Genomic DNA, 23,047 nt, shown 5'->3' on the forward strand with positions numbered 1-23,047 from the left:
TCTATCAAATCCACTCACAAGGTCTGGGACTATAGTAGAAGACTTACCCAAGGTGCCACACTGTGAGACTGAACTCAAGACCACATGGCTGGAGAGAAGCACCTAGTAAACTTTTATAAAATTAACAACATAAATTAAGACCAAAACATGTCTGTAGTTGTCACGTATATTAGTGTCATCTGCAAAAATATCATAATACATTTGATATTTCAGGAAAATCATCATCATCATTTTAACATCCACTTTTCCATGCTTCCATAACTCAGATGGGATTCATCAAGGCAGATTTTCTATGGCTAAATGTCCTTCCAACTCTCACCAACTCTCACCTGTTTCTAAGCAAAGTATTCTTCCCCCATAACCAGACATGTTTTCATGGAAGACTGAAAATGAGGGACACTACTTGCATAATGATGATGCTCATTTTATATTTATTGCATAATGTCAAAACAAAGGGACACAAAATCACATATACATATACAAGGAGGTGCTGAAAAGTTCCTGGTTTAATCTATCTATCTATATATAAAGATGAGAATGTGTGCGTGTGTATCTGTGTGAATCCCTAAAACTCAAGAACTACACAACCAATTTCATTCAAATTTTACACATCTTAGTTAGGGTCCATGTAGTGTCATGGGCCAAAAAAATGTTCAACTTCTTGCCTAATGTGAGCCCAGAGCAATCTCTTATCTCTTCCACTATTTCAGTATTACGTGTCCAAGACCTCTGGAGGTATGCTGTGACTGCGAAGACCCCAGCAAATAAAGTGAGTTCAAAGCTGTAACTACACTAGTGTCACATAAACAGCCCCAGCCCACTCAAAAGTACCTTGGATCATGGGGTGACATGCTGTGCTTAAGGAGACCTATTGAGTCAAGTACATCAAATGTGCCGGTGGTATGTAAAAAGCACCATCCGAACGTGGCCGATGCCAGCGCTACCTTGACTGGCTTCCATGCCAGTGATACGTAAAAAGCACCAACCGATCGTGGTTGTTGCCAGCCTTCTCTGTGGCCCCTGTGCCGGTGGCATGTAAAAAGCACCCACTATACTCTCAGAGTGGTTGGTGTTAGAAACACTGCCAGATCAGACTGGAGCCTGGTGCAGCCTCCTGGCTTCCCAGACCCCAGTCGAACAGTCCAACCCATGCCAGCATGGAAAACGGACGTTAAACGATGATGATGGTGATGATGAGATATTAGACACAACTGAAGTAATATTTCTAAAATTTCAACTTCTTAGAAGTTAGTAAGATCACCTAATGGGGGCTTAAGTCTTACAATTTAGTCATTTATCCTAAGCCAAGACGAATACAATTGTACTCTTGGAAGCTGTAGAGTCACCCAAGCATCAAGATGAGCGTTATTTATAATTCAATAGTACAACATTGTAAGAGTTTGCTTTGAGATATACTTACATTGTGATTTCTGCAATGTGGTGCATAAATTGTCAAGTAAATGAGAGGCATCTTTGCCTCCACTGATTCAGTTGCAAAGTATTGAGTAAAGTTATTTGATTGCAGACCTCCTTTCAGTCTTTTTATTATCAATGGGTAAGAGATAGTCCCTAGATGGTAACATTGATTTCAAGGCCTTCCCAGATAAGTGACTGGTTATTCAAAGAGATTTATAGATTGTAAATTTATTCTGTCCAGTTACCTATCGGCATAGTAACCATTGGCAAACTCCAGAGGTGACACGTTCACTTCACCTTAGCCCTCACATCACACAGTTGTTAAAGTTTATTTCAGTTGGGTCATGCTCTTCCAATCGCTATAGATCTGTAATGCATCTTACAACTGTGCCCATCACCTGTATGGTGAGGAATCCTAGATTGGGGAGTGGTAACAACTAGGGTAGGGTAGCTGACTGCTTAGTGTGATCATTTGTCTCTTGGTTTACTGAGATTTTCTCTCTTTTACAAACTCAGTGAACATTCATATATTTCCAATTTCAAAGAAATTTGAGCTATAGATATAAGACCCAAGTTAAAAAAGATTCCCAACAATTCAACTTCTCTGGTTGACTTTAAGACGCCCCCCCCCCCGCACACAATAGGGGCCTTAGCTTCCATATTTTAGAGCTCCATGTGCTCCATTTCTCAGGAGCAAAAACCTTTCAATAGGTTTCATAAGATTTCGATTTTGGAATCTGGGCATAAAGATGAGTAGTATGGGATAAATATGTCATGATTAGAATTTTTGTTAGGGTGCGTAAAGAAGGAAAGAACCCTCATTAAAATTCTTAATCTGCAATTTTGATGAAATTCAAATCATAGCTATTCCAGTTCATTAGAGAAAATATAACAGAAAAGTCTAATTCTTCAATTCCATGTGACATGGGCAAAGCTGGGTATCTCTGCTAGTTTAATGTAAAAGGTCTGGTTGGAAGTCCAACTTTCCGAGTTCTTTTACAGGGCTTAGAAAAACTGAAGGACTGCTGCAATAAGTGTGTGACTCTGAAAGAGGAATATGTTAAATAAAATCATAATTAACTGATCCTCCTGTATTTTCTTTTATCCAAAGTCATGAACTTTTCAGTATCCCTTCGTAACTATACGTGTACATACATATATGGACATGATGGACTTGTTTCAGTTTTTGTCTACTAAATTTACTGACAAGGTTTTGGTTGGCCTAGGACAATAGTAGAAGATATTTGTCTAAGGCAATGTTTCCCAAACTTTTCACGTCAAATTGCAATATTGCCCATTTATTGGCCAAAAATTGCTCCATTGCCCACCTGTGTAAAAAACACCCCTGATACAACCATCCCCCTAACACTAAATCCTCTTGGAGAACCCCACCACCTGTATCATTTGACACATACACTATATTGTAGACTCATTGCCTGGTTAGTGCTGTTTGGACTAAATATGTGGTTGTTTACAAATCTCTTATTGTGGGTTTAGTTTTGCTGTTAGTGAGAATAATTTTTCTAATGTTAAGCTTATATTATGCAGACAGATTAACTTTGGTAAACTTGCACTTTCTTTTACACTGATTTTTATTTTCCCCAAATGAACCATTGATCAGAACTACTGATGCAAAAACAATTAATGATTGTATTATAAAGGAAAAGAATACAACTTTTTAATGAGAACCATGTGTCTGGTGCGATGCAGCTAGTGCAGGTACATACAGTTTCGAACTTGTCAACTTTAGCCACAAATCTCTTTGTTGTGTCACATCTAATTCAATTCTTTTATGGGAAAGTAAAGTTCCAACATCACTAAAACCAGATTTAACCAGGTACGAGGTAGGGAACTAGATTCAACCAGGTACAAGGTAGGAAAGTAATTTCAGATGTTTCCACAGATTGGGGTAGGAATTCAATATACTTTGATGCTACCACAAACCTTTGCCATTACAGTGATATCACATTGTGGCGTCATTGTCATTTCGTAATTCTATCAATTCCTCCTGAATGTCATCTGCACAATCGACTGCATCAACTTCAAATGGATTGCTATACCAATTTGGAATATTCAGTGCAATAACATCTTGAAATCACTCCATCATTCCATCGTGCAATGTAAATAGTTGCGACATGTAGTTAAATCCTCATCAACCAATTCATCTTTCAAAGAGTCAAGTTGTGGAAATTGATAGAATTGATATTTTGAAATGTTAGTCTCATACAGCACCAATTTTGAAATGAAGGTAGTGGTAAATGATTTACAATAACATATTCAAATAATTTAATTTTGTGAATATATCACAAGGAAAAAAGATATTGCACCTTGCAACCAACAATGAAGTAGATAGTGGAGTATATTCATAGAAAGATATGATTATATGAAACAGTTCAACAAAGCGTAAAAGACAGTTTCCTTTTGACAGCCACCATACTTTGGTATGGTATAAGAATTTAGTATAGTCCTCATCATTTCTCAGAAAAATCCGATCAGGTAAGAGTCTGGACTTCAATTTGTTCACAATCTTGATAACTAGCTGTAGTGCATCATTCAATGTACCATTCATATTGTTTGCCATTAAATGCTGTTGATGTGCCAAGCAATGAACAGTTAGTATCTGATGGGAAATTTCACACTTTAGGAGAGATGAAAAACCTCTGTATCTTCCTATCATTGAAGGGGCCCCATCTGATGCACAAGCAAGAATATTACTGAGTGGGATATTATATTCAAAAAGGAAAGACTTGAGAGTGTGAAAAATAGTTGCACCTTTTGAATCAAGTAGCAATTTCTCTGTGAACAGCATTTCCTCAGAAGGTTGAAGGTCTTCACTGAAATGCTGAACATATACCATCATCAAACATTGATTGTCCACAACAGTTGACTCATCCACTTGTATAGAAAATTCAGAATGCTGGAGAATATTAATAAGCTGATGTTTGACATCGTTGGCCATTTCAGCAATGTGTCGAAAAAATCGTGTTATTACGAAGTGGGATCTTCTTCATAATGTTATCGAGTTTTGGTGCATAATAGTTGACAAAACCTCTTTGATAACCAGGTGAAGTAATGTTTCTGCAATTGTGTGAGACTTCCCAGACTTAGCAACAAACAATGTGATGTTGTACGGTGCATTCAACCCATCATTCTCCTGCTTACTTGTTTCCTGGAGTAGTGTGTTGATTGTTTGTGTTTGCTTTTTGAAAGAGGTGCTCAGTTACAAAAAGTATAACAATGGCTTGTCCTTCTTGTCAGAATGCTTTGCATCAAAGTGATACCTCGAGCGTGAAGGTTTCATTGCTTCATTGGTCAATGTTTGATGGCAAAGAAGGCACATTGGTAACTGACAGTTCTGAGGAGAGGGAATAAATCCAAATGATAAATAATCACTACTGTACTGTTGACAAATTTTCTTGACTGGGGGCATCAGTAAAGTGAAAATGTGAAAACAGATCTCTACAGATGGGGTCAGAAAAGCAGTATGATATTCCTAAAGAAAAGTCGATAGAGCAGAGTCAGATAACATGTCTTTACTGGAGCAAATATGGATCTAGTTCATTTGGCTGCAAGCATTTCAAAGATTAAAGTGTATCAAAATTTTTTTAATTTGGCACATTAATATACCTTTCCAAGCTAAATTGCTCGAGTTATTCAACTTTTTCCAGAAAAATGTTTTTAATAAGTTATAGAGGTTTAAAGCTTGATCATTTTCACCCAGTCAAGAAACACAGTTTCAAAGCTGTCAGTTTGTGCATGACTGCACATTTTGTCAACATCCTGCACATTTTGTCAACTTGTGTTTTGATACGAAACTGTAGAAATATGCACGACATATAACCCCCTCATAACTTTTTCATTTGTCTGAGTTTTCAGAAAATTTTTGCAAATTTGTATTCTACATGTGGGACTTCATACAATTATGCAAAGAAAAAAAATTTGGTGGAGCATGATTTAAGGCCTGGGCCTATTTGGCTGGCATTTTTAGCAAATATGACAACCATCTCAATGACTGTGCGACAAAAATATTCAGTTAATAAACAAATCTACTTTTATAATACAAAGGGATGTCTCATGTAAGTAGTCAAATTGATAAAAGTGCATCCTTATTCTAGGCATGCCTAGATATAAGTAAATGCAGACTTAATTTCTAAAAATGTTTACATCACCCACCAAAATCTCAAATCACCCACAATTTTCTAGAAAGTCAACCATCACCCACAGGTGGGTGATATCACCCACATTGGGAAGCTATGGTCTAAGGAGCCATGCAGTAGGACTGAACCTAAAATGGTAAATTTCGATACTTTCACCTGCCGGATTTTCACTAAGAAAAAAATAACTCAGATTTTTTACATAGAATCAAGTATCCTAACCCTAACCTCCTATCCCGGAATCATTGGAATTTTTTTTTTCCATTGAATGAATTATGGTGATCTCCTAATATACCACAAAACCCTTTTTTTGGTCTGGAAAACGGGGTGGAACCCTCGGAAATTTCACCCCACCCATTTTCAAATATTTTTTGCTATTTCTTTCTTTACCCATGATTTTAGATAACATTTTGCAGAAATATGTTTTTGAGAGAGTGTGGATTACATTAGACTGAAAATTCAAACAAGTTTGAAAAGAATAAGTGAAAATGCAGAGGTTATATAAGTTAGTAACAAAATCTGTGGAGAGATAAAGAATGATAAAGAATGATGCAAAATTAATCTAAAAAATATGTTAGAGTTTGTGTATGTGTGTGAAACAAGTAAAAGTATAATAATCTCAGATTGCAGAATAGATTTTAAAAACTAATCCACTTTCCCTTTGCTATTTTTGGTGCCAAAATCAGGTAACTGATGCGTTTTATTTTTGTGTGGGAAGAGAGAGAGAGAGAGAGCGAGAGAGAGTGAGTGAGTGAGTGAGTGACGAAGCTTACCTAAACGTTCAATGGTATAGCAATATATTATATTTTATATATTGTCATCATCATCGTTTAACATCTACTTTCCATGCTAGCATGGGCTGGACGGTTTGATTGAGGACTGGCAAACCAGGAGGCTACACCAGTCTCCAATCTGTTCTGGCAAGATTTCTACAGCTGGATGCCCTTCCTAATGCCTATTACTCTGAGAGTGTAGTGGGTGCTTTTTAAGTGCAACTGGCACTTGGGCCAGTCAGGTGGCACTGGCATCGACCACGCTCAAATGGTGCTTTTTACATGCTACTGGCACTGACATCAGCCACATATTATGTATGCCAGTGCAAGCAGCCTGTAAAAAGCATCATTCTATGGTCGATGCCAGTGCCACCTGACTGGTCCCCATGCTGGTGGCACTTAAAAAGCACCCACTACACTCTCAGACTGGTTGGCATTAGGAAAGGCATCCAGCTGTAGAAACCTTGCCAGAACAAATTGTAGCCTAGTGCAGCGTCCTGACTTGCCAGTCCTCAGTCAAACTGTCCAACCCATGTCAACATGGAAAGCAGACATTAAATGATGATGATGATGATGATATGTATAGTATAATATATTGCTATACCATTGAATGTTTAGATAAACTTCATCACTCACTCACTCACTCTCTCTCTCTCCACACACAAAAATGAAATGCATTAGGTACCCGATTTTGGCACCCAAAAATAGCAAAGAGAAAGTGGATTAGTTTTTCAAATCTATTCTGCAATCTTGGATTATTATATATATTATATCCAGTGGTTTCAAGAGGTATGAAAAAGATATTTTGCTTAAATATTATACTTTTACTTGTTTCATACACATACACAAATTCTAACGTATTTTTTAGATGAATTTTGTATCATTCTTTATCTCTCCGCAGAATTCATTACCACTAACTTCTTTAACTTCTGCATTTTCACTTATTCTTTTCAAACTTGTTTGAATTTTCAATCTAATGTAATCCACAATTTCTGTCAAAGTTAGCATGTTATGCTTCTAAGATGGCAAGAATAGTATTAGTAAGTGATCATCATCATTTAGCATCCATTTTCCATGTTGGCATGGATTAGATGGTTTGACTGGAACTGGTAAACCAGAGAGTTGCACCAGACTTAAGTCTGTTTTGGTTTGATTTCTATGGCTGGATGCCTTTTCTAGTGCCAACCACTTCACAGAGTGTACTAGGTGCTTTTAAGTGTTACCAGCATGAGTGCCCTTTACATGTTACTGGCACGGGTGCCTTTTACATGTCACTAGTACTGGCCATGACTATTATTTCACTTAGCCTGATGTGTCTTCTCAAACTCAGCAAATCACCAAAAGTCTTGGTCACTTGTCATTGCCTCTATGCTACTCAACATCATGTGTTATATAATTACATGAAGACACATTTTAAAATGTCAGTATTTAAAGAAGCAAGCTGTGGTGCTAATGTATTGAATGAAATATCAGAGTTAAAAATTACAAGACATGTCTTTGTTGTAGTCATCTATCTCCTTTACATTGTTAGTTACAATGACACCTGGCTGAACTAGCCTTTGTAACTTTTCTTGTTAAATCCTTCGTATGGTAACTCAACCTACCTGAAATAGCAACGAAATTTCCATCAGACCACACCCTACCATCATCTTACTGACCTACTGTTTTGTAATAATTGTAATAATGTCTTTCATATTCCCCATATCATTGATGCACTCTTTTTTATTTTTTAAGCAGCACCCAATCGTGAGATTTCGTCCAAGTTATTCTTTTGAGTTACCACGCTACTCAGTGTTCATTCATGAAAAACCTATATACCCTTCCCTTCTTTGTGAAATCTGCTGTAACGGTTAGATTACGATACGCTGATGAGGCCTAATAAGAGTAAAACATGTCTGGGGTTATCACCGTACTGTTAAACATGAGACTCATTCCCCTTTGGATTCTATATGTAATTAAAATATCTGAGGTTGTCTCCCCTACCTTTTTCAACTCACAATTACTAATTTGTTTCATGACATTTTCTTACCTCTGAAGATGTAATTTCTTCTAATTAAATTGTCTTAATTTTTCACATCAAGTATGTCAGCGCTTACTTCACTATTACTATCATCAGTTTAAAAATAAAGGTTTCTAGTTCGAATGCAGTCCAATATTGTGTACATTATCTATAAATAAAACACATGATGATGATGAGATGTAAATACCGCTTTCGAGTTGGTATTAGCGATAGCATACAAATTATTGAGGAGGGTATAGTTGATGAAATTGAATATGATTTAAATTAGACGGGTACCTTATTTTATGAACTACGGAAGGATGAAGGGTAGAGTTCATCCCGAGGGATGTGATGTGAATATTTAAAAAAATGTTCTATCTCTAAAAATGAGACTCGTCCGACAACTTACAATCCGTGTGAACTCGATTAATATAAAACATCAACAAAATGAAAAAAAAATTATTTCAACATGTCGTATATATATTTCTAGAAAAGCTATAAATTTAGAATAAACATTTTCGGTCATTACGTCAAATTTGTCGTAAGTTAGTGCTACGTAACTATAATCCAGAATAGATGTTTAACTCGAGCTGACGGATATAACTTCCGCTGTCTCCTCACCACATGAAATTTCTCTTCACATGTAAGTTTTTCTCTCTAGTTTTAAATACTTATTTCTTCCATGTGTCATTTATATTCTACATACACACATATTGGTCACATTAAACACTCCAATATTATCATATCACGTCCGTTTTCTATTATGTCGTCTGTAACATTTTTCATGTTTACCGGTCTTCTGCTATTGTTGTCTCGTTAGTAATATTGTTATTTAAACATCAATTAAACACTAACTAATGTTATTGCTGTGTTTCATGTGTGTCCCATATTTTAGTATGCAAATGAAGATATTACTTATGTATTGTTTTCCTCTATCTTCTCGATAGTCTCTTATAAAGAGGCTAGGGACTATTTTTAAAATATTAATTACTTTCTGCATTCATATGAACGAAGTACCGAATTTGGAACGGTAATATCGATACATGTAAATGGGGATCTTCCGTCTTAGGTACAAATAATCTAAACGCCCCCCCCCCCCCGAATTTACTAAAATAGCATTACATGGAATAGTAATGGAAGAAGGCTATAAATGCATTGTAAGGCTATAAATACGTTGTTTTTGTGAACATGACGCCTGCTGATCAGAACATATATATACTGTTGATGATATTCCATTTCCCTTTTATGGTGTTTGTGTGCAAGATGTCTTCATTGGGCTCTACAAAAAGTGTGTGGTTTACGAGTTTGGAAATTGTTTATAGTTACGACCCGCCATCCGTTAAAATGCAGGTGCCCAGCAACACCTGATCAATAAAGTTGCAACACTTCGATCAGGGCCACGTAAGAGACACATTTAAGGCTGTGGCGTTCCACCATTCCCAGAATCCAGTGGCCCTGTCGATAATCATCACCCTAAATCCTAAACTATGTAATGCATTTCTATTACATTTTTGGATTTTAGGTACCTAAGACGTAATATCCTGTTACAGATTTATAATCCGAACATCGGAATATTGATAAATATCGTTTAAATGATCCCTTTATAGCTATAAACCTTCCCACCGCAGTTTTATATCTAAAAGTCTATTCGCATTTTAGATACGATAATCACAATTGTACGACCCATATTTTGTCACTGAATTGACATCTGACATTCTATGACTCTCTTTTGTACAACAATAGATATAATTTTAATTGAAATGCTATACAATATCGCTCCGTAGTTTTACTCAGACTACACACCCCCCCAACCGCAAGTACATGGTTATGCACCAATAACATGGAACAGGACTGTGTGAATGTTGTCTTATATGTTAAAGTTAGCTACACGTTGTCACTCAACACGAAGTCGAAATTATTACAATCAATCTATTAATTTCTCATTCTTAACCTGAAATTCTGTATGACTGAATTCTATATTTAAAACCTCCTTTTATGTTAATTCCTTTTGTGTTGTTTCTGATGGGAATTATAGCACTGTCTTTCTTTAAGATCTGCAAGTTTTCAGTTACTAACTCTGAATTAAAATTGATTAAAAAAAAAAAAAAACGTTTTATTTTCTCTAAACTTGACATATGGCTATAAAATATGTACTTTATAGAGTAAGATTGATTGGACACTTTCCTACAACCGACCAACCAACCAACCAACCATTATATTTCATATACTGTAAGCCCAAACAAAACAATTGTATGATCTATTATATAAATGTTTCATACACGATTAACCATAGAGTAAAGAAAGATTTAATAAAGCATATATGAATCCAAGAAATTTTAGAGACCTATTCTACTGCAGCTGGTTATGTTATTTAGTGATACAAGTCATGCTTGGTTTAACATGTCTTTTCTCTTGTATTGTTTACTTCTCAAAATTTTTTTTCTATTTATAATAATATGGATCACAATAAAATGCAAGTCTGTTGAGAATCAAGACAGCTGCTCAGATTCTCAACATTGCATAAGATTGCAGAAATCTGATTGAACTTTTTTCACAACTAGCACTGAGGATGATCTTTTTCTAAAATTTTTATAAATATCAAAACTCAGGCACTATAAGTTCTTTTATTTTTTTTACGGGTTTCAGTGATTTGACTCTAGCCATACTGGAGCACCGCCTTGAAGGGTTTTAGTCGAACAAATTGACCCCAGGACTTTTTTTTCAAGTCTAGTACCTTTTCTGTTGGTCTCTTTTGCTGAATCGTTAAGTTACAGGGATGTAAACAAACCAACACTAGTTGTCAAGCAGTGAAGTGGGGGGGGGGGGTGACAGACACAAAGGCACACACACGGAGATATATACACACACATATATATATATATATATATATATGATGGGCTTCTTTTTCTACTTATATTTTTTTGTCTTTTTTTCTCTGTTCTTTTTTTCTTTCTGAATATCTACACTTTCGATAGCCTTAAAATTCTACCATTAACTATCAGAGAATCAACTTAGAAATGTGACTTCTGTTACTACTGTAAGTCTAGGAGGCCTGGTTTCTCCTAACAGCAAATGACTACCTCTTGGATAATGGGGTTCTGAGTTCTATGAAACAACTTCTCTAGTGATACTGACATGACATAAGAACACCACAGCCTCGCCTCAACAGTTTAACATCACCTGGCTCTTAAATGCCAGTCTATTGCAAGCATTTAGACCATGCGTCCAGTTTAAAGATCCAGTCTCTTGGCATACAAATTCCCTGTTTGCCAAAGTATTGGTAGAGAAAGGTTTTGTAGTTGATGATATGGCACTGGCCTGAAACTGTAACACCTTAAGAGGCTGCCCCTTTACTTGATGATTAATCTTGTATTCTATTCTCATTCAGATTGTGACTAGTGAGTACATCAATTCAAGAGCTTAACTCAATGACATTTCCATTTGTGCTTTTCAGATCAAAATGGTGATTCATGGGGGCTCATGAATTGGCAGCTCCTTTTCTTCTACCGCCACAAGCCATAAAGACAAAATTGATTAACTATCAAATTGTTAGACAATTTTCTGTTTTTCAGCACACCAGCTTTAATTTTACACACCACCTAACATGCAACCTCTGCATATCGATCTCTCAGACACAAATTTTTTACCTTTTATCATTAACCCAACCCTGTTGTCCATACCTTACTTTCATCATCATTGTTTAACGCCTGTTTTCCATGTTGGCATGGGTTGGATGGTTTGACTGAGGTCTGGCAAGCCAGTGGGCTGCACCAGGCTCCAATCTGATCCTGAAAAGTAATGCTTGTATATATGTAGAAATCACTCTCACAAAAACTCAGAGTTAATATGGGATAAATTTTCCTTCTTCATTCTTCTAACTTCCTTTACTGTATCTATTAATCTGTTAGTAGTTGTTTGACTCACATCCTGCATTTATATCCATCTTGCTTCACACCTCTATAAAGTCAGGTGGCCTCAGTGTTACACAACTCCTCCAGTACAAACACTAACAATTATTACGTAAATCCATTTAACATTCCCCAGTGCAGTTATGCACTGATATTCTCTCATAGAAATCTTATGCATACAACATTACCAGAATTACTTCCCAAAGACTGGCTCTTACCTTCAGAACAAGAAAATAAACACTTCAGCTCTGATCTCTTTGTAAAGTTTAAGTAAGCGTCATTAACACAGTGCTCACATGCATTGAGTGGTATTCTACAACATGCACAAACATCCTAGATCACATTTAGAAGGCTAGTTGACTTTTTAGCTAAGACCTCACCAACACATAACAATCACTGAGCGATACATTGTTCCTTTCTGTATTCCACTTCTACTATTATAGTGGCCTCTTCTCTTTTGGGCTGTCTACCTGAACACATTTACATGACATGCTCATTTCTCCTCTTGTTACTCTTATTGTCGTGCCTTCCAGACTTTGCAATAAGCACTTCCCATAATCTTTCTTCCCTAAACCTGAAGCTGCCTTCAGTCCCTAGCTCTGTGGTTTCCAATGTTCTTGTGACCATGTCACCTTATTTCCTTATACATAAGATACACAACACTTTTACTGCCAAGTGTGTTATTCAAATTTAAAATCTTGCAACACTGTAGGAAGCCATGATAGACTAATCAAAACCCATACATTAGAAGAAATTTAACCCTTTAGCATTCAGATTCTTCTGTTAAATGTAAAGCTTATTTATTCACATTGTTTTGAATTAATCACGCATTATCTCAAAACTTCATGTTTATGATGATATGATTGTTTATTTTTAGAAAGACATGGTAGAGTAGGTGTTGGAGGTCAGATTTGGCCAGTTTGAACATAAAACAAGTAGAATATTTAGGCCAGATATGGCCATTTTAAATGCTAAAGGGCTAATCTTAACATCAACGCCAATTAATTCCACCAGTCTAGGAGGCACTACACAGGTCATGAACCATTCAGGCGTAAAAAATTATCAAGAAGTAAAAAAAAATTTCTGGCTTAGTAAAGCAAGAGAATTTAAAAAGGGGGATTTCTAGGATATTTTCAAGAAATAAAAGTGTAAACATCTATTTTTTAAATTATTTTTTTCAATTCAAAAATTATGAAAGACACGGAAATTTTGATAATTCTTCTTCTTTTCCTCAGAACATCCTCAAAAATGGCTATTCAAGGAGTATTTATTTCAGTGTCAGTGCTGTTTGTATTGATTGCTATAATCTTTAATTCCTCTATTCATCGAATTGAAGAAGGTGAGTAGAAATCTTTTCTGTTTAGTCATCTTTATAAACTTGACAAGTAATGTAACTATCTCTGTTCAAACACTTATCTCTGAGCTGTTCAAAATGAGGTTGAGATATGCCTATGAAAATTTGGGCTGTGATAGTTAAATTACATCTAATTTAACTGACCATAGTTTGTGCATGACTTAGATGACAAAGCACTTGTAAGAAAGTATTAGTTACTGTTGATGAAGGTGTGTTGTAGTAAATATGTTTTTAGTTTCACTGTGAAAAATTTGGTTGTTACTTTCCAGAGTAAGGCTAAAAATGTATTTACTAAAAGCATATGCTCATAAGTTGAAATTACATCTCTGCCTTAATGCCATGCAGTGCTTCTATTAATTAAATTTTGATGTTAGTGTTGCATCAGATGATAGTGAATGGTAAGAAATCTACCTTTGCATTGATGATGGCTACTATTTAGAAATCAACTGTTCTGTGAAGTCAATTTGTAATTTAACATTGTATAATGAGGATTTTGGTAAAAAAAAAAAAAAAAAAACCTTTCTACTGTAACCTTTGGAGAGAACTGAATATGGTTTATTACATTTTCTACATGAGTTTTACATGCTAAGTGAAAAATTACCATATAAAATTCTGACCACTATATATCAGAGATGTACCGTATGTGTGTGTGAGTGTGAGACACCCAGTGCAATGAGAGAATTGTCCTTCAGGTGCTTTACTGCAGTGAACCAGCAAACAAACAATGCACATACATTGAGTATTGCAGTCAATGTTTACAACACTAGCATTGCTTTTCAATTCATTACTGAATTTAATCTTATGTATACATCGTCACAGCATACCAACAAATAATTTTAACACTATTTATATATAATCACAGACTGGCAATTCAGTTTGTCTTGGGTTTGATTTAAGAATGTGATGTTGATAAGCCAAAAAAAGCAATGGCAAAATATTGGAATCCATCACTCCTGAATAGGATCTGGTGGTAAGTTGTCTCACCTGTCTATGATTTGCAGGTGTTTTAACACCCAATGCAATGAGGGCGTCGTCCTTCAAGCACTTTACTAGAGTGAACCAGTGAACAATTGCTAGTGTGCAAAATATGTTTGCATGTTTCAACAGAATCCAATAGGTGGAGGATCATGTTTTGCTCTAGTGTCTCATTTTTGGCATGGTCTCTATTGCTAAATGGATATCCTAATATCAATTACTTTACTGAGAGCTTTTTCTGTGGCGTCATCATTAGTAAGGTTGCCTTATAACTTGCAAATCTGAAGACTCTTCCCCCCATCTGAGACAGAAGATAGGGTAGTTGCTTTATGTGACACATTGAGAGGTTAAAAGTTATGTTGGGAAGATCTGAAACAGGTTTATAGTTGTGGAGGAAATTCATGGCTACCTTACATTTTACATGGGGAGGAAGGAGTGGGTGGAGGGGTGCCTGAAAGAGAAGTAAGTATTATGGTTGATGAGATGTCAGAATGTACTGTCAAGGTAAACATATCCATGAAAGTGAACAGAAGAGTGTGTGAATACAGATGAATCAGGAAGAGTGGGTAAGGCTGCAAGAGTGTGAGTGGAAAGTGCGAGATGGATATAAATGTGGGGTGGAGGTGGTCAGATGTATATATAGGGGATGAATTTATTGAATAGGAGTGGGCATGGTAAATATGAGTGGGGAGACATGATAAGAATGAGGGATAGATGTCAATTGGAAGTAGTTCAAAAGTATGTGTGTATGCACACACATGCATACATATCTGCATTCACATATACACACACGTGTGCGCATACACACATATATATATATATATACACACACACACACATGCATACATACATTTACACACACACACACACACATACATATATATGTGGCTTAGATATTTATTGGCCCTGGGTATTAAGTGTTGAGTGGTCGTCATGTCAGTGTCTGGCTGTGTCTAGAGGTTGCAGAGTGAGTGAAAATGTTGGAGCCACAGGTAGTAGATAAGTGAAGGCTAGGGTGAGGAATATTATGTAAATATTATAATTGTATTTTGTACTTATCAGATAAGATTGTAATTGAATAAAAATGATCAGGTAGGCATGTTACTTTGTCCTCATGCATGTCTTTAGCACAACTACACCTGAATTATCAATATATATACAATTGATGCAACAAGAAAGAACGACAATGCTCACGACACTTTATTTTTTCTCAATGTCTTTAAGATTGTTTGGAGGACGTTATCCTCAAATCAATGATCTAGCTTGAGCCCTTACTACAAAGTAAACTTTACTAAAGGCAGCCAAAGACTAGATGGAGGTATTAAGCTGTGTATCAGGTTAAGGTTGTGGAGGCGCAATGGCCCAGTGGTTAGGGCAGCGGACTCACGGTCATAGGATCACGGTTTCGATTCCCAGACCGGGCGTTGTGAGTGTTTATTGAGCAAAAATAACTAAAAGCTCCACGAGGCTCCGGCAGGGGATGGTGGCGAACCTTGCTGTACTCTTTCACCACAACTTTCTCTCACTCTTACTTCCTGTTTCGGTAGTGCCTGTAATTCAAAGGGTCAGCCTTGTCACACTGTGTCACGCTGAATATCCCCGAGAACTACGTTAAGGGTACACGTGTCTGTGGAGTGCTTAGCCACTTGCACGTTAATTTCACGAGCAGGCTGTTCCGTTGATCGGATCAACTGGAACCCCTGACGTCATAAGCGACAGAGTGCCAACAACAACAACATCAGGTTAAGGTTACTATTTGTTTTAATGTCCGTTTTTCCATGCTGGAGAGCTGCACCAGGCTCCAGTCAGCTGTTTTGACTTGGTTTCTATGGTTAGATGCTCTTCCTAGTACTAAACACTTAAAGTACCTAGTGCCCTCTGTAAAGTGGTTGGCATTAGGAAGGGTATCAAGCTGTAGAAACAGCCAAAACAAATGACTGGTCCAGCTCTCTCCAGTCAAACCATCTTACCCATACCAGTATGAAAAACAGATATTAAATGATAATGATAGATACATACACACATTTACATAGGTTCAGATTGGCTTTAGGAAGGGTATCCAGCTGTGGAAAACATGCCAAAGCTGACATTGGGGCTCAATACATCCTTGTGACTTGCTGGATCCTGTCAAATGTCCAACCCATGTCAATGTGGAAAACAGACATTAAATGATGATGATGATGATGTGCAGGCATGTCCGTGTGGATTAGAAGTTCACTTCCCAACCATGTAGTTAGAGGTTCAATCTTACTGCACAGTACCTTGGGCTAAAGTCTTCTACTGTAGCACTGGGTTGACCAAATGAAAGGATCTTCAGAAATTCGGCCTCATAGAGGCATATGGATGAGGACCGCTGCATCAAGAAATGCCGATCTCTAATTGCAGAGGGAATGCGTGGAAGTGATAGACTCATGAAGATGTGGGACAAAGTAGTGAAAAAGGATCTTCGGACACTGAGCCTTGCAGAGAGGATGACAAGGGACTGAATCTTCTTGTGGTTTGCTGTGCTTGGGAAGATATGACAAGCTAAGTAAAATTGTGACTGTCCTTGCATACAAGCATGTCCCCTAATCTTTATATATGATGAAGGATATATATATATATATATATATGGTGGGCTTCTTTAAATTTCTGTCTACCAAATCCACTCACAAGGCTGATTAACACCCAGAGCTGTAGTAGATGATATTTGCTCAAGGTGCCATAATGTGGGACTGAACCAGAAACCATGTGACTGGGAAGCAAACCACACCACACCTGCATGTACTGTATTAAATATGACTTTTAAATAAAGAATGATAAAATACAGGCATGTGGATACAAAATTAAGACATTTTGAAAGAGAAAACTTATTTTAATATCAGATGGAATGTTTTATGTTTATTTTAAACTATTGCTCTTCTGTTCTGCTCCAGTGTATTTATTTATGTTTCTTTTTGCAACTTGCAGGTCATGTTGGTGTTTATTACAGAGTAAGTAGATTAATATTCATTTGTAAACTAATTATAATTTTTGTATAATTTGTGGCAAAAATTCTACTTATGCAGTCATATTGAATGTCCATAACCTTGGTAGAATGAAACCACATAGAGACTGCTTTGGTGCCTCCTAAAGTATAAACAATGCTGGAATTTGCATGTCTTCTCATAGCCTATTGTGTCACGTTTTATATAGATTGTATAAATATATTATAAAATGGTAATTAACTCTGTATCATTAATCTTAGAAGTCTCTAATGTAAAACCGTGTTTTATTTGCAAATTGTATGAATGTGTGTATATGTGTAAAATTGTTATTGTGTTATGTATCAGCTGTTGCATCACTTTTGTTTCGTACCAGAGGTTGGAGGTCAAGGACATTGAATGTGAACACGTGCAACACTTTTAGCATTTCGTTCTCTGGACAGTTATTTCCTACATGTAATTGAATCCCTATGATCTGCTAATAATGAAATATTGTTAAGGAGGTCAGCTGGCAGATCTGTTGGCACACTGGGTAAAATGATTAATGGAGTTTCGTCCATTTTTATGTTCTGAGTTCAAATTCCACCAAAGTGGACTTTCCCTTTCATCCTTTTGGGGTTGATAAAATAAGTACCAGTTGAGCAATGGGGTCAATGTAATTGATTTACCCAATACCCTGAACTTGTTGGCCTTGAGCCAAAATTTGAAACTAAGAATGAAATATTGTTGATTATATCCAGTTGGAGTTGAAGGAGCAAAATGTTTTGGCACAACTGTTTTAACACTGCCAATTTGATGCTGACTTGTTTGACATGAGAATTTTTTTTTTAATGATTCTCTCATTCTCTTCCTCCTTTCTCTCCATTTATATATGTGAGTATATTTCTCTTGTGATTTAGAACATCGGAGTGACCAATTTAGATGGTCAGTGGTGTGTTCTATGTCAGTTCACCATTATAGATGGTGGACCGTGGTATGTGTTCCACGTCAGGTCACCATATTATAGATAAGATGTATGTGAAGTGTGGTGTATACCATCTAATAATGACTCCGTTCAGAAGGCTGGAATAATATATATAATGCCAGTTGGAAAAAGAGAGACACAACCGAGTAGAAGGTTTAGAGAGAAATTTTATTGATAGCTTAATGTGTGTCTGTGTGTGTGTCATGTATACAGAATAAATGACATACCATCATAAGAACAAAGTGTATGTGTGTATAGGCATGAGTATATGCATGTGCGTTAAGTACATATAAGAATAACAATGAAGGAGAAAGTGAAAGAGTCTATAATGAGAAGTTAGACAAATGTTCATAGACGCAAGAATGAGAAATAGCAGTTCTTAGCCAGTTGTACATGGTGATTGAAATACTGCATCAAGAAGTTGTGACGATGATGCAGAGCCGGTTGTGGTATGTGTCGTATGAAGTTGTGGCTGTAATGCTGCTGCCTGGGTCACTTGTACAGGAGTTCTTGCAGGTGGTATATTTGCTGTTAACCATGGTGAAGTAATTCGTGAACAGTGCTGTGTTAGAACCTGTGCAGTGTTGCTGGTTGAGCTATGTACATAGAGATTTTGTGGACGTCGTTAAGAAGATGGTAGCGACAAAGAAAGAGATTGCCATAATGCTGTTGTCATCTGGGTTGCAGGTTGTATACTTGCTATTGATCCCTGGTGAAGTAATTCACAAACAGTGCTGTGTTGAAACTTGGGCATCTGGCATTGTCACTGGAACTGGCTGTGTTTTGTGCGGTCAGTGGTTAGACCTTAAAAGGTCTGGAACCAAAGACTTCGAAACGAGGAGTATCTAGGTTTTTATAAGGAGCTATAAGCTCAGACTGAGTTAAGAACAGGCTGTCTCACATGATCTTATTTAGGGGCTCCAATTGGTTGTACACTGCATATTGGTGTAACAGAGTAAGAGATAAATTGTGCCAATATCAATCAATCAGAGTAGTGGACACAACGGGGTCCAAGTAGCTGCCAAAGGTTGCTGTTATCTGCTACTCTTCTCTCTCCTTCTCTCTATCTGTATATGTATATTTCTGCTCGTGCATTTGTGTTTGATGGGAAGGCATTAATGTTGCGTTTTCTTTCTCAAAATATAATTTCTTTTGCCTTGTCAAAAATAAGCCAGTATTGTCAAAAAGAGTAAATTGGTACTGGCATGACTGTGCGATTAAGAAGCTCACTTCACAACCATGTGGTTTCTGGTTCAATCTCAGTGTGTGGCACCTTGGGCAAGTGTTTTCTACTACAGCCTTGGACTAACCTATGCTTGTGAGTGAATTTAGTATGCAGAAACTGTCAGAAGCCTGTCATATGTGTGTGTGCATGTCTTTGTTTGTCCTCTATCATTGCTTGACAACCAGTGTTGTTTTGTTTACATCCCTGAAACTGGTTTGGCAAAAGGAACTGATAGAATAAATACTAAACTTTTTAAAAAAAGAGTACTGGGGTCAATTTGTTGATTTAACCCCTCAAGGTGGTGCTTCAACATGGCCATAGTCCAATGACCGGAACAAAGATAGAAGATAAATGAAACTTACATTCAAAACAAACTGAATTTTACTGATTTGAAACTAAATTCCTTGATGTTTATTTATAGGTTGCTAAGATATCGGAAGAATGCTATTTATTTATTTTTTTATTTTTATATTAAAAAAGAAAAATTCTTAATGTAATGTAAACTACACCTTAATATTGTAATATGGAAAGACTAAAAATAAAATAAAATGGTGAGAGAAAATTGTACATATGTGATAAAGCTATACCAAATTAGTGAAAAGTGGGTTGTGCTGAAGTGAAAATCAGTATAATTTTTATCCACTTCACCTAAATTATTTCCATGTGAATTCAGGCTGAAAGATAAACAGGTTATTAGGTAGACTTTAGACTTGCATTTCAGTTAGTTTGATTTTTTTTTTTTCTTTGAACTGAATAATTTTTTCACTGCAGTGATAAAGACAGGATGTATACCAAACTAAGTAATATGAAGGAAGACATATATGAGAACACTGCTAGTTGTGGCAGAAGTTGAAAAAATTCTACTCTCACATTATACTGAAGAGTGAAGACAATCCCTATAACTTAGAGGATGGCCACCCCTTGAGGATTCATGCATAAATAAAAAAAGTTTTTTTTCTCCAGGGATATATATATATATATTGTTATACGTCTGCTTTCCATGCTAGCATGGGTTGGACGATTTGACTGAGGACTGGTGAAACCGGATGGCAACACCAGGTTCCAATCTGATTTGGCAGAGTTTCTACAGCTGGATGCCCTTCCTAACGCCAACCACTCAGAGAGTGTAGTCACATATATATATATATAAATGTATATATAAATGTATATATAAATGTATATATCTGTGTGCATGTCTTTGCGTTTTTCCCCTCAACACAGCTTGACAACCAGTGTTGGTTTGTTTATGTCCCTGTAACTTAGCAGTTACACAAAAGAGACTGATAGAATAACCTCCAAACTTAAAAAATAAGTTCTGGGGTTGATTTGTTTGACGAAACCTTTCAATGTGGCGTCCCAGCATGGACATACTGCAATGACTAAAACATGTGAAAGATAAAAGAAAGATGTATTTTCAGGAACCACATGGAACTTGTTAAATTTACCAAGAGTTGAACAAATGAAGAAATGTTTGATTTAGATGTTGAACATTCAGTATATCGGTTAAAATATTTGGAGCAACCAAATCTAATGTATTTGTTATTTCTTTATTGCCCACAAGGGGCTAAACATAGAGGGGACAAACAAGGACAGACAAAGGGATTAAGTCAATTACATCAACCCCAGTGCGTAGCTGGTACTTAATCTATCGACCCTGAAAGGATGAAAGGCAAAGTTGACCTGAGCGGAATTTGAACTCAGAATGTAATGGCAGACAAAATACTGCTAAGTATTTCACTCAGCATACTAACATCTCTGCCAGCTCACTGCCTTCAATCTAATGTATTTGTATTGATAATTTTGAATTCTGAAGGTTTTTTCCGTTTAAAAAATTTTTTTTTTAACCCTTTAGCATTTAAACTGGCCATATCAGGCCAAAATATTCTTTGTTTTATGTTCAAACAAGCCAGGTCCAACTTTGCACATTTAACCTATGATGTTAGTCTAAAAATAAACAATCACATAATTAAAATATCAAAGCTGCACAATAATGTAGGATAAAGTGTGAATAAATAGCATTACATTTGACAGAATAATCTGAATGTTAAAGGGTTAATATATTGCTTTGTTGTTTTTGTTGACTGATTCAAGTATTTCTGTCCTGTTTAGGGAGGAGCCTTGTTGTGTGCTACAAGTAACCCAGGCTACCACTTCATGTTACCTTTCATTACTTCATTCCGTTCTGTTCAGGTAAGTCTATGCTTCATTTACTTTTCGTTTTTCTTTTACACCTCAAACTTTAACAAATCATGACCCATGATTAGGGTTGGTACACATTGACAATTATACGAATTGTTTGAGTAATTTGAATACCTTTCACCGCCATCACAGCTATCATCATCATCGTTGTTGCCTAGCATCCACTTTTCCATGTTTGTGTGGGTCAGACATTCAAACAGTATTTGCTCAGCAAAGAAGAAATGCAAATATACCAGAGATACTGTGAAAACCTATTCTGACAATAGAGAAATATTACCTTGCTTGGAAGCAAGTGAGGGTTGGTGACAGTCCCAAACATCATCTTGCATTAAATCCCTTGCCAAAACAAGTGCAATTAATATTATAAAGTATTGGTTTGGCTTGGCTTCATGCTCTTTCTTGATGGGGCTGGGGTCATTCCAAGTTAGTAGTCCCAGAGACATCATCATGCGTAGAGCTGACCAAGTCTACCAATGCTCTCCATCACTGGTGGTCCTGTACCAGTCCCTCTGCATCCTCTAAGGTGATGTCAAGCCTCTGAAGATCTTCCCCAATCACGTCAAGCCCCCGGAGATCTTGTCCAATCACATCAAGCCTCCAGAGATCTCGTCCAGTCACGTCAAGCCTCCGGAGATCTCGTCCAGTCACGTCAAGCCTCCGGAGATCTCGTCGAGTCACGTCAAGCCTCCGGAGATCTCGTCGAGTCACGTCAAGCCTCCGGAGATCTCGTCGAGTCACGTCAAGCCTCCTGAGGTCTCGTCGAGTCACGTCAAGCCTCCTGAGGTCTCGTCGAGTCACGTCAAGCCTCCTGAGGTCTCGTCGAGTCACGTCAAGCCTCCGGAGGTCTCGTCGAGTCACGTCAAGCCTCCGGAGGTCTCGTCGAGTCACGTCAAGCCTCCGGAGGTCTCGTCGAGTCACGTCAAGCCTCCGGAGGTCTCGTCGAGTCACGTCAAGCCTCCGGAGGTCTCGTCGAGTCACGTCAAGCCTCCGGAGGTCTCGTCGAGTCACGTCAAGCCTCCGGAGGTCTCGTCGAGTCACGTCAAGCCTCCGGAGGTCTCGTCGAGTCACGTCAAGCCTCCGGAGGTCTCGTCGAGTCACGTCAAGCCTCCGGAGGTCT

General features: G+C 37.1%; 2 protein-coding genes across 2 annotated transcripts in view; one reads left to right on the forward strand and one right to left on the reverse strand.

Annotated features, from left to right (window-relative positions):
• Positions 1-3,679: 3,679 nt before the first annotated feature.
• Positions 3,680-4,375, reverse strand: LOC149136574 (protein ZBED8-like). The gene has a single exon (XM_089348376.1). It carries the CDS (start codon positions 4,373-4,375, stop codon positions 3,680-3,682), a length of 696 nt encoding a protein of 231 aa, XP_089204502.1.
• A 4,554-nt stretch (positions 4,376-8,929) lies between these two features.
• LOC106877406 (erlin-1) overlaps positions 8,930-23,047 on the forward strand; it is a 29,095-nt gene continuing 14,977 nt past the window's right edge. The window contains exons 1-4 of the mRNA XM_014926300.3: positions 8,930-8,985; positions 13,486-13,589; positions 17,529-17,551; positions 21,841-21,921. Coding sequence (XP_014781786.1) covers positions 13,499-13,589; positions 17,529-17,551; positions 21,841-21,921 — 195 coding nt within the window. The 5' untranslated portion in view covers positions 8,930-8,985; positions 13,486-13,498. The remainder of the gene's footprint in view (positions 8,986-13,485; positions 13,590-17,528; positions 17,552-21,840; positions 21,922-23,047) is intronic.

This window comes from Octopus bimaculoides, chromosome 3 (genome assembly GCF_046866305.1).
Source record: "Octopus bimaculoides isolate indiv1 chromosome 3, ASM4686630v1, whole genome shotgun sequence".
NCBI lineage: Eukaryota > Metazoa > Mollusca > Cephalopoda > Octopoda > Octopodidae > Octopus > Octopus bimaculoides.